Below are 15,346 nucleotides of genomic sequence, written 5' to 3'. Positions count from 1 at the left end.
CTATTGTCAACTTGGTTCCTCATTCGTCACATTTAACTCAGATGCTTGATGTTGGAGTGTTTGGAAGGATGAAAAGAAGAATAGTACAACAACGCGCAATGAATGGAAGAATTGAAGCATTGTTTTTGCAAGAAAAAAATAATGTGAAAGAACAAGTTTGTTAAGTGTCGAAATTTTGTATTGTGAAGTAACACTTAGATAGCTGGGAAGTCAGTTTTTGAATACCATATTGACGAAAAATACAAGAAAAAGATTAAAGATGCCTTTTTTCTAATCGATTCGTATTTTGCATCTGCTACTTATTGCTACAATGTATTGGCTTTTAATCTATGTGGAATTGAATCATTTTGGTGTAATGATTATTCAACTTGTCGTGTCAATCCTTTAAAGTGTCATGGAATCACTGAAAATCCATCATTTGTTGAAATCTTTCAATCTTTCGTTGTTGAACCATTCCCATTGAGAAAGGAAAAGAGAAAGACCATTTTAACACCAAAACAATTGGAGTTGAAGAAGAGCAGAAATGAAATGAAACAAATAGAAAAACAAAGGAAAAAACCTTTAACAAAACAAGTTTCAGACAAACCACAAAAAGTGCTGCGTTTTAGACTTTTACGTTTCTCTAAGTGAACAAATTGAAGCGTTTTTGTTTATTTTTGAAATAGAAATTTATAATTATTCAATTTATAATCATTTAAAATTAAAAAACTATAATTTAAATTAATATTTTAATTTTATGTTTATTTTGACCTTTAAATAGATTTATTAAAAATTATAGTTTCGAAATTATATTTTTCAAAATTAACTACCTTTGTCCCTTTTTAATGCTATTTATCCCCCGACTATAACTATACATTATATATAGTATAGTTAATAGAATTTAATAAGAGAAAATGAATTATCCCAATGCGGTGTATTCCGACCTCTGAGTCTTCTTTCTGTAGATGACAAAGCCAACAATTCCACACACTCCAACAATGATAATAAGCAAAAATATTCCTGAGCACACCCCAATGATGATCCATTCCGTAGTCTTGTCTTTCTCTTCACTACTTGATATTGAAGTAGTCGACGACTCCACTGGTGTAGTTGAAGAAGGAGATGGCATCTCTGAACTTTGTTCATTCGAACTTGACGGTTCAACGCCCGCGCAAACATCTACAACACACTCTTGATTGTAAAAGTCCCATTTGAACCCATCGTCACAATACCCAGCAGCACATACGGTACTCCACAACCCATCATCCCCACACACATACCCACCGTGTGCATGTGCAATAGTGATTGCACTGTCACACGCCGAATCGTATTTAAGAAGGCGTTTATTCTTCGGGTTACACTGCGTCTTGTACTTCGTATAAATCCTCAAAGTCTCATCCGCAAATTGCCCAAGTTTGTTCTCTCCAAATCGGAAGATGTCGGTTCTCTCGTCGACTACATTCATAATAAACTCTCGCGGCGTCGTCTCCGTAAATTTGAAGTTCCATCGGAACGTCTCCAAAAAGGAAATTCTCATTAATCCACCAAGACTCTTCAATGGATCCGTCACTTCCGGCATTTGAGTATCATCTTGTGTCACAACAGCAGTCGGCGAATTACCGGCATCAAACTCTTCAATGGTTCCTTCAGGGTCTCCTTCAAATCCAACTACAATAGCATTCCCTCTATCTGCCATACCCTTAGCAAAGACTGAGCATGCTCTTGACATTAATATGCATTCTAATAACAATTTATAATATATTTTACTATAATATTCTAATAATATTTTATAGTAATAATTTATAATATACTTTATTACAACATCATAATATTATATTATAGTAGAGAATAATAATATATTTTACTATAATAGTCTAATAATAATTTATAGTAATAATTTATAATATATTTTACTATAATGTCATCTAGAACAAAATATAGTAAATAAATAGAATAATTTTACTATAAATAACAAACGAATAACAGAAGCCATCAGTGAAGACAACGAAGTCGGTGGGCTTTCGTGGGTGGTTAACTAATTTTTCTTTGATCATATCGACGTGGGACACGAAACTCTCTTGTGAATGTGTGTGTTCGACATCGCCGTATTTCACCGTTTTAGCATTGGTATACCACTCACCAAGTGGCTGATCACTTCCGGTGACATTATACCGCATCTCACAGGTTTCTGTGTCGTCCATGATCATCCCATATGAGCTTTTAATAACACCGACACTCCCATCACTGATTCTGACAGCTCCGATCATAGAAGAGTCTCCTTGTGGTGCGAAGACGTCTTCAAGTGACGCGACGAGATCTCCGAGACCGCCACCGTTCATCGGTAAAATGAGAGAAATTGGATATTCGTTTGTGTCAAATTGTTTAATGCACGTGTTGAGTGTTTTAAAGAAGCTTGGGACAAAGTCTTCTGGGTAAAAAGTCTTCAACACCATAATATTGACCTTCTGTGTTTCAAACGTTTTACACGCCAAATTGGCGTCTTTTGATTCATAGTCGTACGAATTGTCTTCCTTCAAGTTACTTTCAACGAAGTCCTCTGCTCTTAAAATATTGACTCCGTGCTTTTCCATCAATTTATCCTTCAGTCGTTCAATTCTCTCTGAAGTGATATTCTTTGTCGCTATAGGGACATATGCGATCATATATTCCGTTGAAGCTTCATTTCCTGAGGTGTAGACTATCTTAATCTTTTCATCTAATGCTTCTTTAGTCATCAAAGTCCTTTGTAAAGACATATAGTTCATCGACTCTACGGCATATGTAAATCGCCCGTGTGGTGTTTTTAAGAAGGTCTGTTCCTCTGCAAACTTTCTGATCCATTGAAGTGGCTCTAATCCATTAATAGACTGTACAGGGACATTCACATTGTCGGTGATCCCTTCAGGAACACTCAAGCCAAACTTCTCAACGACATCATTCGGGTAGACAATCACCTCGTCGCCATTGACAATATCAAGAATGAATGGGAGGACCGCGTACATCTCGTCGTAGTAGTACAAATTGTTCTCGTCGGAAGTCAATCTGAATGAGAGGTGGTAGTCGGATGCCTCATTCACTATAGCCTGTACACTTTGCATGAACTTATACACTGATTGTTCATCAATAGGCAATTCCTTAAGTCTCTGGTCAATATCAATCGTTCGATAAAAACTCGAATTAAACGCCGGCTGAGGGGGGTTCTTCAAAATGTCTTTGAACGCGTATGTCTCAAAGAGTTTCTGTAATCCCGTTTGAATTGTAGTTGTCCACGTCGAGTCACGGGTAATCGACTCAATGCACTCAAACGCATCCGTGACGGTGTACGCTTTCCCGTCTTCAAGTTGGTCACATGGTGTTCCAGAAACCAAGACGGCGGTCAAGAGCAAGAGCAGTTGCATAGATTTGAAGTTCATAATGAGTTCTATGCTTATTGTTTATTTGGAAACAAGTCAATTTCATATGGTTTGTTTTAACTATTTGTTTAATTATTGTTTTAATTAATAGAACAAGCACATGATTACAAGTAAAAGTTGTTTGGGTTTCGATTTTCGTCGGATTTTGATGTTCGATTGGAAAAGTTGTGATTTAATGATTAGTTTATTATATCTATAATTATATCTATCTAGTTAAATTAAGATTTTTAATTGTTGGATATAAAAATAAAACTTAACCAAAAAGACTAATTGTTATTAATATAACAATCATAATTTTATCTATTGTATTATCATAGTTAATTATATTATATTTTCATATTCCAATAAGTTTCAAAATTAAAAATACAAATTAAAAAAATGTAATTAACGAGCAAAAATTTTAATAATACAAACTATTTTTTTTTCCAAAATAAAATTAACGAGTTAATTTTAATTTTTGTTTTGAAAACAATATTTATAATTATATTAAAACGTTAATTTTAATCATGAGTCAAAATTAGTTCTTTTTATTATTTTGAAATATAATAAATATCATTTAAACTGACGAAAAAATTTCTAACATTATAAATAACAAAAGTTGAAAATAAGAATTAAACACAGAACTGTAAAATTCTTGTCAGAAATGTCTGTGAAAAAGCCCCGCTTTGCTGTTTTAATGGATGACTGTGAAAATGGTCAAAAAGGAAATCTGTCGTTTGTGTCTTACTTTTTGAAAGATGAATACGACACAACACTCTCCGACTGGAACGGTACTTTTTTCTTTAAAAACGGAAACTCTCTTGGGATCTCTGTCCACTGTCCCGAGAAATACCCTGACGAAGTGCCAACAATCGTCTTTTCGGCCTTCCCTCGTACTACAAATAAAATCCAAGTCAATAACAATGTCGTTTGTTTTTCATGTTTTTCACAACTTCGTCACAGTAGTAATACATAGCTCCTCCCCACCTCAGAAGTGTGCCGCGATTGGTTACAAATCGATCACAACAAAAGAAACTTAGACGCTCTCTTCCAGCTCATTTACGCCAATTTCAAGTGATTCCTTTCTTCAATATTATTCTCCCACTTTATATTAACACCTTGATAAAAAAGAAAATCACTCCAATTATTCTTCGTCTTCATCCGAATTACTCATGTATTCTATTTCATCATCATCAACGACAAATCCATCATCTTCGTCTTCTAAATCAATTTTCTTCGCTTTTGTTGCTCGCTTTCTTGTTTTCTTTGGAGCAACGTCCTCAGTGCCACTCTCTTCTTTCACTTCTTTTTTCACTCTTGACCTTTTGGTCTTCTCCTTCGTCTCACTCGTATCTTTCGACTCAGACTTTTCCTTTTTAACTCTTGGCTTTTTCTCTTCAGTGGTCTGGCTTGTGCTTGCGCTTGTGTCGTCGTCTTTCTTTTTCTTTGTAGCCGTCTTCTTTGTGATTGCAGTTCGTTTAATCACCATGTCATCGGATGGAACAGTTTTCCACTCATAGAACTGCGCATTCTCTCCAAACTTCCTCGCAAGTTCTTCGGCACTCATACTGAGTAACTCATTTCTCGCCTCATTTTTAGTCTTCCTCGTTTTCTTTGTACTTTTTCCTTTCTTGCCAGCAATAGTTCTTTTGGTCCCTTCGTCTCCAACTTTCAAAAGGATTTCTTCCTCTTTCAGCCACTCCGGGTACTTCTTCTCAAACGATGCCAACTCTTTCAACCACATGTCCTTAACGGTCGTTGTCTTCACTTCGTCTATTTGCGTCTTCAAATCGTCGCAGTCTTCCATCAACTTCTTGGCTCTTTCATATGTCAATGTCCAGATTTTCATCGAAAGTAAGTAGTCGTATCCACCAGCCTCTTCTTCTTCCTCTTCCTTCACCTTGATGACACTTTCTTCTTCAACTCCTCCAATTGGCTTCGACTTCTCGAGCTTCTTTGGGTCTTTGATCTGGTCAAATCCAAGTGAGATCAACTCTTTGTACAAATCGTTCTTCTTCCTGTTGTTCACAATGAGCTTGCCTTCTATCACCATTTTGATAAATCGCACTTTGTTCGACAAAATAAGCATCTGATGTTCCATCGAGTCAATGATTGCCTTTTTCCTCGCTTCGTAAGTCTTTAATCGGACCTCGCAAAACTCTCTCATGATGTCCAAAGGCGTGTGGTACTTCTGGATCTTCATTTCCGAATTGAACAAGTGCATGTTCGCGTCTTTGATAGACGACGCCAATTTGAAGTTGTTCCACACCTGCTCGTCGGTCATCTCAACAGCCAAATCAATGACAAAATGTACAGTGTTGATCAAATGGTGTTCCTGGAATCCTTTCACAGTCTTCGCCTCAATCATCTTCTCAAGGTGGACTTTGTAATTCTCCGTCCAGATGTGCATGGGCAACTCTCGAATTTCAATTCGGTTGTTCCCAACTCTTCTCCACCGTCCGTAACACATGAAGCCAGTTCCTTCTTTGTTCTCCTTCAACTCACCAGTCCACCCTCTGTACCACGGCTTCATTGGTTGAAGCTCTTCGCCATTCAGATACCTTTTACAGTTATCCACCAAGTCAAGTGGATTGAAATTGGGAATATCGGTAGACCATCCCGTTCCAATACCTTCAGCTCCATTCACAAGAACCATTGGTATGATTGGGACGTAATACTTGGGTTCAATCTTCCTGTCTTCATCAATCAAGAAGTCGAGCACCTGGTCATCCTCCTTAATGCACAGCGACCTTGTAATAGTCGACAACCGCGTGTAGATATATCTTGCCGCAGCCTGATCCTTTCCTCCTTGAAGCCTTGATCCAAACTGTCCAGATGGAAGGAGCAAATTAATGTTATTTGCCCCACAGAAGTTTTGGGCCATATTGACAATGGTCGATTGCAACGATACTTCTCCGTGGTGGTACGACGACTTCTCCGACACCAAACCACTGAGTTGTGACACCTTGAGCTCTCTGATGACGTTTTTGATCAAACAAGTCCACAACACCTTCCGTTGCGATGGCTTCAATCCATCGACCACACATGGAATTGATCTCTCACAATCGTCGTATGAAAACAGAATGAGTTCCTTGTGCACAAAGTCCTGATATGAGACGGACTCAACGTCTTGGTCCAAATATGTATTGGGGTCATACCCCTTCAACCACTCCTTTCTGTCGTCCGCTCTCTTCTTGCTGAACGCCAAGTCGATAACTTGGTCACTTGGTTCTCCGTTATAGTCGAAACGGATTTTGTGCGTGTCCAAATCCCCAAAGTACACTTTGGCGTCCGAGTCTTTTGATGTTCCAAGTCCCTTGTAGTACTTAATTTCCCACTTCTTCAGTTCTCCTTCGTGGATCTTTTCTTCTTTCCACTCGTTGAACTGTGGCACTGTAAAGAACGAGATTTCCTCCTTCCCTTTCTTCACTTTGACAATGGGAGTGATGAATTCAACCAAGAAATTTTTGATCTTCAACAGTGATGGCCAAAACACGTTAAAATAGTTGATCAAAAGTCCTTTGATATGCGACCCATCATAATCCTGATCTGCCATAATCATGACACACCCATATCTCAACTCGTTCAAATCAGTGTATTTCTTTCCATATCGCAATCCCATGATTTTGGCAATGTTCTCAAACTCCTGATTGTTCTTCACTTTAGCACTACTGATTTCTCTCGCATTCAGAGGTTTTCCTCTCAACGGGAAGACACCATAATAATCTCTCCCAACTACAGACAACCCGGAAACCGCCAACGTCTTCGCAGAATCTCCTTCCGTCAATATCAACGTGCACAGTTTCCCGTCCTTCGTCCCCGCCTTATTTGCGTCGTCCAATTTTGGTATTCCCGTGATTCTCGCCGTCTTCCTCCCGCCGCTTTTTGACAGATCTTGTTCGCCTTTCTTAATCGCCCAATTTAGAATATCGTCCATAACACTCAATTTCGACAGCTTTGTGAAGAACTTATCGGACAGCACTGGTTTTGATCCAAATTTGCTCGATTGTGTCTTCAGCGTCTCTTTTGTTTGTGAGTCGAATGCCGGGTTTTCAATAAGACACCTCACAAAGACAAACAAATGGTTCTTGACTTGGAACGGCTTAATCTCCGCTCCTTTCTTGTTCTTCTTCGCCAATTTGTCCATCAAGTTCTTGCAGATTTGGTTCAACACAATATCGACGTGCGTTCCACCCTTCGACGTGAAGATCGAGTTGACAAACGACACTTGTTGAGCTTCCCCTTGTGACGCGCACACACAGACTTCCCATCTGTCACCCGCTTGTTCAGACACTATCGACTCCTTTCCAACATACATCTTTGCGTAGTCTTCAAACCTCTTGAAGCACACTTTGACCTTATTAATATACACCTTCTTCCCAGGATTACACCCCGCTATATCATACGCACGACGGATGAGAAGTGCTTTTGTGTCCTCTTCCATTCCTTTCATCTGGAACCGTGCGTAGTCGGGAGTAAACGTGACTTTGGTGTACTCCTCGCAATGCTTTTCAGTGATGATCGCCTCCTCTTTGTTGTCCATGTTCTTGGTCCACCTCTGTTTATATACTTTCGTTCCGTCAGACGTCTCAATCTCAAACGAATTGGAGAAGATGTTCGCTAACTTAGCTCCATACCCGTTCCGCCCACCTGTCACTTTCTTGTCATCATCTCGATAATTCGATGACGTCAGCAAATGACCAAAAATCAATTCGGGGATATACATTTTCTCTTTTTTGTGAATCTCAATCGGAATCCCTTTCCCATTGTTGTAGACACTGATGACGTCACCAACGATATTGACTTTTATCGTGTCCATATTTGTGTCCCTTTGAAAGTTGTCAGACGCGTTGACTAAAATCTCGTCGAAGATCTTGAAAAGACCTGGGGTATATGAGATCGGCTTCTTGACCATTTCACCGCCGTCTTCCCCGTCAGAGAAAACCCAGACGCTTTCGTCGTTCTTCTCAACAGAGCCAATGTACGTGTCCGGACGTGTTAGGATTTGCTCTTTGTGTGACAGTTTCACGTAGACATCTTCAAGCTCGACCTTCTTTTTCGACATTGTTTGATTATTTGAGTGAACGAACTTTTATAAGGAAGAGGAAAAAATGAGAAAAAATAACGTTTTGAAGGAAAAAAGCGATCAATTTGTGATTTTTTTGTTTTTTTATTATATATTATAATTGTTTTTATTATTGTTATATAGTAAAATACGTCTTTTGTTCATTTTTTTGAAAAAAAAGGGTTTAAATAGTTTGGAAAAGTGTAATTTTATTTACTATTATTTTAAAATTTGTTTTCAAACATGGTAACTGTTATTTGTTATTATGATATATTTATTAATTTTGAATAGAAATTATTATTTCGATTTTCAAACCTCAATTCATCATTTTTTTGAGTTCAATGTTTAAAAAATTGTTTTATTTGTTATAATTAAATGATCATTATTATTCAATCAATAGTTTCGATCACAATTTAGTAATTTTTTAGTTTTCAAATAGTTTGAAAAAAATGAGATGTTTTGTGAATACATTTTGAGAAGTGTTGGAATGAAAGTTTGTATAAGCGGAGACAATCGAGTTAATTTGTGTTGAAAAATAAAAATGTCAACGCGGCTTGAAAAGGTGTATCTAATGAACGTGCTGCTTTACGTTGACAGCGTTACTACAATGAAATTGTTTATCCAAGTGTCTACCAGGTGTTGGGAGACTTCGCAGATGTTGAGGATCAATCCCTTTAAAATTTCTTTCAAAACTGTATGTCAGAACCCAACTCTCTTCCCTCACTTAGAAACAATTTATGAGCTGAAAGACAATGACGAAATGGAAGAATTTAAAAAGCATTGGATTGACAAAATCGCGTTCATCCGCAACATTCAGTCATACGTTGTGTACTTTTTCTTTCCACAACCCCTTTCGACTACACAAATCAAATTCTTTGAAAAGATTGAGGAATACTCTGCTGTTCGTTTGACCGCTCATTACCTCGACGACTTGGTTAACACTATCAGATACTTTACAGGTCTAAAGACACTGAAAATTGGGTTTGCGTCTGGGTTTAACTTCCGTCTATTGAATACACTGCCGTCGCTCGAGAGAGTGTACATCATATTCCAGTACACATGTCATGAAGACGTGATTAAGGCTTTTGAAAGAGTTGACATTACGCGAGTAAAGTATGTATTTATTGTGAACTCTGTCGTGTCCCCGCAAATTTTGGCCAGAACATTTTCGGATATAAAAAGGCGTTATCAGGAGATTTCACTCTATGCAACACTCCTTGAAAAATCAATTAAGAACAATTTTTATTTCACAACGCTCTGTAACGTCGACCCTAGCTACTTCCAGGAGGATGCAACAGAAATTGATATACAAAATTTCCTCCCCATAGAAATGAAAATTTGTTCAAAAGAGCCACAGAACCTCTCGGTGGTGGATGTTGGAAAATGCGAATTTTTGAAGGCTCTCACGATTATGTTTAACAATGAACGTCCATTTGCGGTATTACTTCCTTCGGGACTAAAAACACTGAGTGTGGAAGGAACACAAGCAATGTTCAGTTTGAACAACGTCCCGGTTGAGTTTCTTAATTTGACACGAATGCACAATCAATGGGACTTTTCGTTCTCTTCTCTTGTTTCACTTTCTTTGTACCAGTGCCAGCACCTCAATATGGACTTGACACATTGTGACAAATTGGAAAAGGTTGGTGTGTGTTGTTGCGCAGATTTGGAGCTCAAAGTACCTACACGTGTCAAATTGTGTGGGATGTATTTCTCGACGAGGCTCAAAGTTTTTATCAAAGAAAACGAGAGCACGTTCTGCGACCTTTCACTTCAAGACGTCATCCACTTTTGGCTTTCAAGATCAATGAAAATGGTTGTTGAGGTGAAGGCCGATTTATTCGACTTAACGCAATTTCGGCTGAAAATGATCAGTTTGTATGACTGTTCAGTGAAGAGATTAATTCTACCCAAGACAATTTTGTTTGTCAGGTTGGTGAACTGTTTGGTTGAAAAAGTTCTCGGCGGGGTAATAAGAAAAATTACAGTCCAATCCAAAAGCATCATTTCAGACATCGAAGCAAACTACATTGGAAAAGTTCACTTGGGGGCGGATGTAGAGTTGTGGAATGTTGGCGAAATAAACGTCGTGTCGTACCGTCGGAGCACAGTTCGTCCTCACTTAAAATGTCGGCGTATTGTTCTCAAGTCGAAGGAACGTTTCGTGGATTTATCAATGTGTACAGCTGATCGGCTCTCTGTTTCGTCGAAAACGAAAACAGATGTGGTGCTTATTAACCACTCGTTTTCTTCCGTCTTTTTGAACAACGTCCAGTTGATGATCCTTGGACAGTCAGAAAAAGTTTTCAACAGAAAAGCGCTGATTTCCAAAGAACTTGGAAAGAAAAACGCAGAGATATCTGAAACTCTTTCGTCGGATGTTTTTAGAGCTTCAAATAAAAATGTTGAGGTTTTAGACTTGAGCCATACCACGATTAAAAAGGTCATTGTGAGAAATTGCAAACACCTCCACGAATTAATACTCCCTCATACATGTACAAAGACGCATGTTCAACATTGTAACGAGTTGCAGCACGTTCGCGCAATATAACTAATTGTTTATATTTTGTTCGAGCACTTGTTTATAAGTATTACACAAATCAAGCACAATATCATTTTGTTGATAATCCCCAAACTTCATATTAGACAACTTTGAAAATAGTTACTTATTTTATTATTGAATTATTGTTTGATTATTAAATTAAAATATTAAACAAAAGTTAGAAATAATTGCGAATTACAACTCTATCAAAAACAAAATCTATGCTATTTATTGTAGATTGAACACTAAATCAATCAATAATTAATTATTAAAGAGGAACAACAGGTATTGTTTTGTAGTGGTTGAGTATTTTGGACGGAAGTGTCAATTGTGCTTCTGGTGATTTTCTTTTTCTTTGTTCCAAGCAAAACGTGTTGTTACAATTTGGGCAGTACAAACTATTTTGCAACAATTCACATTTGATAGCAAGTGCACAATGTGGGCAAAACCCCAAACAAATTCTCCTTTCCAATGTACTGTATTGCATCATTAAATACTTGAAAAAATTCGCTTGAGAATCGAAGAGGTTGTGATTCAATAAATCAACAAAAGAAATCGCACAACAACACTGAGCCGTAGGACATACGATTTGGGGAGTCCTCCACATTTGCTCAACAGAAGCAACAACGTGTTTTCTCAGACAATCAATACAAAACGGTGTTTTGCTCGACGAACAACATATTGGAAATTGGGTTTGTTCAAAACAAATTGCACAAGTACACGTCGTAACACATTTTTCGAAATGACGGGGTACCTTCAAAATATCAAGTAAAAATAAAGAAAGAACTTCTTCAGTGCAATTAAATTTCGAACGGTCAAATACAAATTGTGTTGTTAAGAGAAGTCGTGTAAATTGTTGCATTAGAATTCTTTTATTGTTCTTTTTTTTTACCTCTTTCACTTTTTAAATAATTTAGTTCGTAAATTATGTTTTATTGATATTGAATATAAATTTTTATTAAATATAATAAATATATAAACTTCTTTAATTTAATATTAAATTAATAGAAATTAGTTAATAATCTTATTTGTTGTTTTATATTATTTTTTTAATTAAATTATAATTTTAATTATAGATCAATTAATATAATCAAAATATATATGATATTTATTATAATATATCATGTATTAAACAAATTATATTATTTATATTACATTAAATTTAATTCATAATAGTTTTGCATATGGAATAAGTTATTTAATTTATAATAATATAATTATAGTAAACAATTAATAATTATCATTATTATAATTAATAATATTATTATAATTTTAATATAATAATTCTTTTTAACTTATAAGTTAATAAAATTTTAATCAAAAATAATAAGAAATATTAATAATTAAATAATGATAAAACCAAATAATAATAATTTGATTACTTTAATATAAACTAGTTAACAGTTTAGAGTTTGGAACTCAAAACGGTATGGAAGACGCAGTGATAATTGAGGCGTATCCTTATCAGAAATATTCGTACGATACGGACGTGAACCGATGGACTTCAAAACGACTTGTCACGGAAATTTTGAAGAAAGGTCAACGTTCTTTAGCCTTTCGACTCTCCCATCAAAAGATAACTGGGCGTCAATTTCTTCAATTAGGTCTCAAAGATCGTGAAGATCTTCGCTTGACCCCAACACTTTCAAACACTTTATTTAATGAAGTTGATGCTTATAAGAAAATTAGTTCAATCAATGTTATTCAAAGAGCAATTAGAAATTATCAAATTATGCCGAAAAAGAATGAACATGAATATAGAGGAACTGTTGTAGCTGAAATTTTGACGACTGAACGGTTTGTTTTAGTCTTAGTATTAATATGAGGTTCATCGCTCATATTAATACCTTGTAAGATGACAATATTATAATTATAATAATGATTAGTAATGAAATAATTACAACTTTAAATAATTATTTAATAGTAAGTGAAATTAATTTATAGAAACTATGTTGCAGGACTCACACATGTCATTGAAGACGTCAAAAAACCGATTGAGAAAACACCAATACTCACCGAGACAGAAAGAAAAACATTATTTTCGAATATTGAAACTGTCTGCCAGACAAACAAGGTGTTCTTACAAGACATGTCGAAGAAAGTTCACTTCTTTAATACCACAACATGTATAGGAGACACTTTTCTGACCTTTATTCCATTCTTGAAAGTCTATAGTGAGTATTGCAGTAACTTCAGACACACAACGGAGCTCCTCCCGTTAATTAAGTACCCACACAAGTTCTCAATTTTTTATTCAGAGATGCAGAGAAAGAATACAACTTTCAAGACGTGTTCTATGTTAGACCTTTTAATCACACCAATACAAAGACTTCCACGGTACGAGTTACTCCTTAAAGACTTATTGAAACACACTGAAAAGAGTCACGTCGACTATGCCAACATCAAAAAGGCGTACGACCAAATCAAAGTAGTTGCAAATCAAGTGAACGAGACTTCCAGACTCTCCGAATTAGTCGAAGAGGCGAGCGGATATATTGATAAGACTTTGCATATACCAGAAGGCGTGGAAGTGTTACCACAAGGCAGAATATTGGTCAAAGCCGTTAAAGTGAATGGGAAAGGAGGAAGAAAGTACGTGGTATTAGTCTTCAATAACGCACTGTGTGTGTTGAAAGAGCAAGACGAAGATACCAACTCGGAGTATTACACCTTCAAATTCCTGTCTGATTACACAAAACTTGCTCTCGTCAGTGATCCGAAGAACCAGAAGAATGAAAATGCAGTGAAGAACCTTAAATTGAAGAATGACGAAATCACTCTTATAACAACTTTTAAAACGGAAGAGGAATTGAACTCGTTTAAGGAACTTGTTGAAAAAGAGATGGACAATTATAAAAAGAAAAAAAGAGAACGTTCATCTCTTTCTCTGTTGGATTAATGGGTAATTCTCAAAACTGCCATTTATGGTCTTAATTCGAGCATTTATTGATCGAAAATTACTTTTTGTGTGTTTTTGGTATTATTATAATTAAATTAAAACAATGTAATTTTAATTTTAACACTTAAGACAACTTTTTGGAGATATACTGTAATTTTTTGATGTATTTTACTTTTTTATCTAATGTAATGCACAAAATAAACTTATAAAAACATGGTGAAATATTTGATAAACTCAAAATTTCTTAGTTTTTTAAACAATAAAATTATGTTCAATGTTATTTAAGGTCTTAAAAAAAATAAAAAATGTGAATGAATTAGAAGCACTTTCTGTGGACGATGGCTGGTCCAGACTCGTCGTACTCTTCCTTGGTGATCCACATGTTCTGGAAAGTGGACAATGAAGCAAGAATTGAGCCTCCAATCCAGACAGAGTACTTTCTCTCTGGTGGTGCAATGACCTTGATCTTCATTGTTGGTGGTGCAAGAGCAACCATCTCCTTCTCAAGTCTGTCGTTGATGCCTGGGTACATAGATGTTCCACCAGACAAGACGATGTTTCCGTACAAGTCCTTTCTGATATCGACATCGCACTTCATGATTGAGTTGTAAGTAGTCTCGTGGATACCTGATGCTTCCATACCAAGGAATGATGGCTGGAAGAGTGCTTCTGGGCATCTGAATCTTTCGTTGCCGATGGTGATGACTTGACCATCTGGAAGTTCGTACGACTTCTCGAGTTCTGATGATGAGGCAGCCTTTTGCATTTCTTCGTTGAAGTCGAGAGCAACGTAACAGAGCTTCTCCTTGATGTCTCTGACAATTTCTCTTTCAGCAGTTGTGGTGAATGAATATCCTCTTTCAGTCAAGATCTTCATGAGGTAGTCTGTGAGATCACGACCAGCAAGATCAATTCTGAGGATTGCGTGTGGGAGTGAGAATCCTTCATAAATTGGGACGCAGTGAGAGACACCGTCACCAGAATCCATGACAATACCAGTCGTTCTACCAGAGGCGTACAATGAAAGGACAGCCTGAATTCCAACGTACATAGCTGGGACGTTGAAAGTCTCGAACATGATTTGTGTCATCTTTTCTCTGTTAGCCTTTGGGTTCATTGGGGCTTCAGTCAAGAGGACTGGGTGCTCTTCTGGTGCAATTCTGAGCTCGTTGTAGAAAGTGTGGTGCCAGATCTTCTCCATGTCGTCCCAGTTGTTGACAATACCGTGCTCAATTGGGTATTTCAAAGTCAAGATACCTCTCTTTGATTGTGCTTCATCTCCAACATAGGTGTCCTTGTTGCCCATACCAGCCATGACTGAGACTTGTTTTGGTCTGCCAACAATTGATGGGAAGACAGCTCGTGGTGCGTCATCACCAGCAAAACCGGCCTTGCACATACCAGATCCATTATCTACAACAAGTGCTTGTACTTCAGCTCCTTCTTCTCCCATTTGAATGTCTTCTTCT

At 36.8% G+C, this 15,346-nt stretch overlaps 7 protein-coding genes across 7 annotated transcripts; 4 read left to right on the top strand and 3 right to left on the bottom strand.

Moving 5' to 3' along the window:
• Positions 1-41: 41 nt before the first annotated feature.
• Positions 42-630, top strand: EIN_145930 (hypothetical protein; the record flags this gene model as incomplete). Its single annotated transcript, XM_004254332.1, has 2 exons — positions 42-155; positions 199-630. The coding sequence occupies 2 exons, from the start codon at positions 42-44 to the stop codon at positions 628-630; spliced, it is 546 nt and encodes a 181-aa protein (XP_004254380.1).
• A 268-nt stretch (positions 631-898) lies between these two features.
• Positions 899-3,392, bottom strand: EIN_145920 (hypothetical protein; the record flags this gene model as incomplete). The annotated part of the gene is made up of 2 exons (XM_004254331.1): positions 899-1,700; positions 1,957-3,392. The coding sequence occupies 2 exons, from the start codon at positions 3,390-3,392 to the stop codon at positions 899-901; spliced, it is 2,238 nt and encodes a 745-aa protein (XP_004254379.1).
• A 643-nt stretch (positions 3,393-4,035) lies between these two features.
• Positions 4,036-4,449, top strand: EIN_145910 (hypothetical protein; the record flags this gene model as incomplete). Its single annotated transcript, XM_004254330.1, has 2 exons — positions 4,036-4,299; positions 4,348-4,449. 2 exons carry the CDS (start codon positions 4,036-4,038, stop codon positions 4,447-4,449), a joined length of 366 nt encoding a protein of 121 aa, XP_004254378.1.
• A 66-nt stretch (positions 4,450-4,515) lies between these two features.
• On the bottom strand, positions 4,516-8,436 carry EIN_145900 (DNA topoisomerase, putative; the record flags this gene model as incomplete). The annotated part of the gene is made up of 1 exon (XM_004254329.1): positions 4,516-8,436. One exon carries the CDS (start codon positions 8,434-8,436, stop codon positions 4,516-4,518), a length of 3,921 nt encoding a protein of 1,306 aa, XP_004254377.1.
• Positions 8,437-8,977: 541 nt separating this feature from the next.
• Positions 8,978-10,987, top strand: EIN_145890 (hypothetical protein; the record flags this gene model as incomplete). Its single annotated transcript, XM_004254328.1, has 1 exon — positions 8,978-10,987. The coding sequence occupies one exon, from the start codon at positions 8,978-8,980 to the stop codon at positions 10,985-10,987; it is 2,010 nt and encodes a 669-aa protein (XP_004254376.1).
• A 1,420-nt stretch (positions 10,988-12,407) lies between these two features.
• On the top strand, positions 12,408-13,877 carry EIN_145880 (Rho guanine nucleotide exchange factor, putative; the record flags this gene model as incomplete). Its single annotated transcript, XM_004254327.1, has 2 exons — positions 12,408-12,775; positions 12,923-13,877. 2 exons carry the CDS (start codon positions 12,408-12,410, stop codon positions 13,875-13,877), a joined length of 1,323 nt encoding a protein of 440 aa, XP_004254375.1.
• A 316-nt stretch (positions 13,878-14,193) lies between these two features.
• On the bottom strand, positions 14,194-15,330 carry EIN_145870 (actin, putative; the record flags this gene model as incomplete). Its single annotated transcript, XM_004254326.1, has 1 exon — positions 14,194-15,330. The coding sequence occupies one exon, from the start codon at positions 15,328-15,330 to the stop codon at positions 14,194-14,196; it is 1,137 nt and encodes a 378-aa protein (XP_004254374.1).
• Positions 15,331-15,346: the final 16 nt, after the last annotated feature.

This window comes from Entamoeba invadens (genome assembly GCF_000330505.1).
Source record: "Entamoeba invadens IP1 unplaced genomic scaffold scaff_1105074725361, whole genome shotgun sequence".
NCBI classification, from domain to species: Eukaryota; Evosea; order Mastigamoebida; family Endamoebidae; genus Entamoeba; species Entamoeba invadens.
This window is presented reverse-complemented; position numbering and strand designations above follow the sequence as displayed.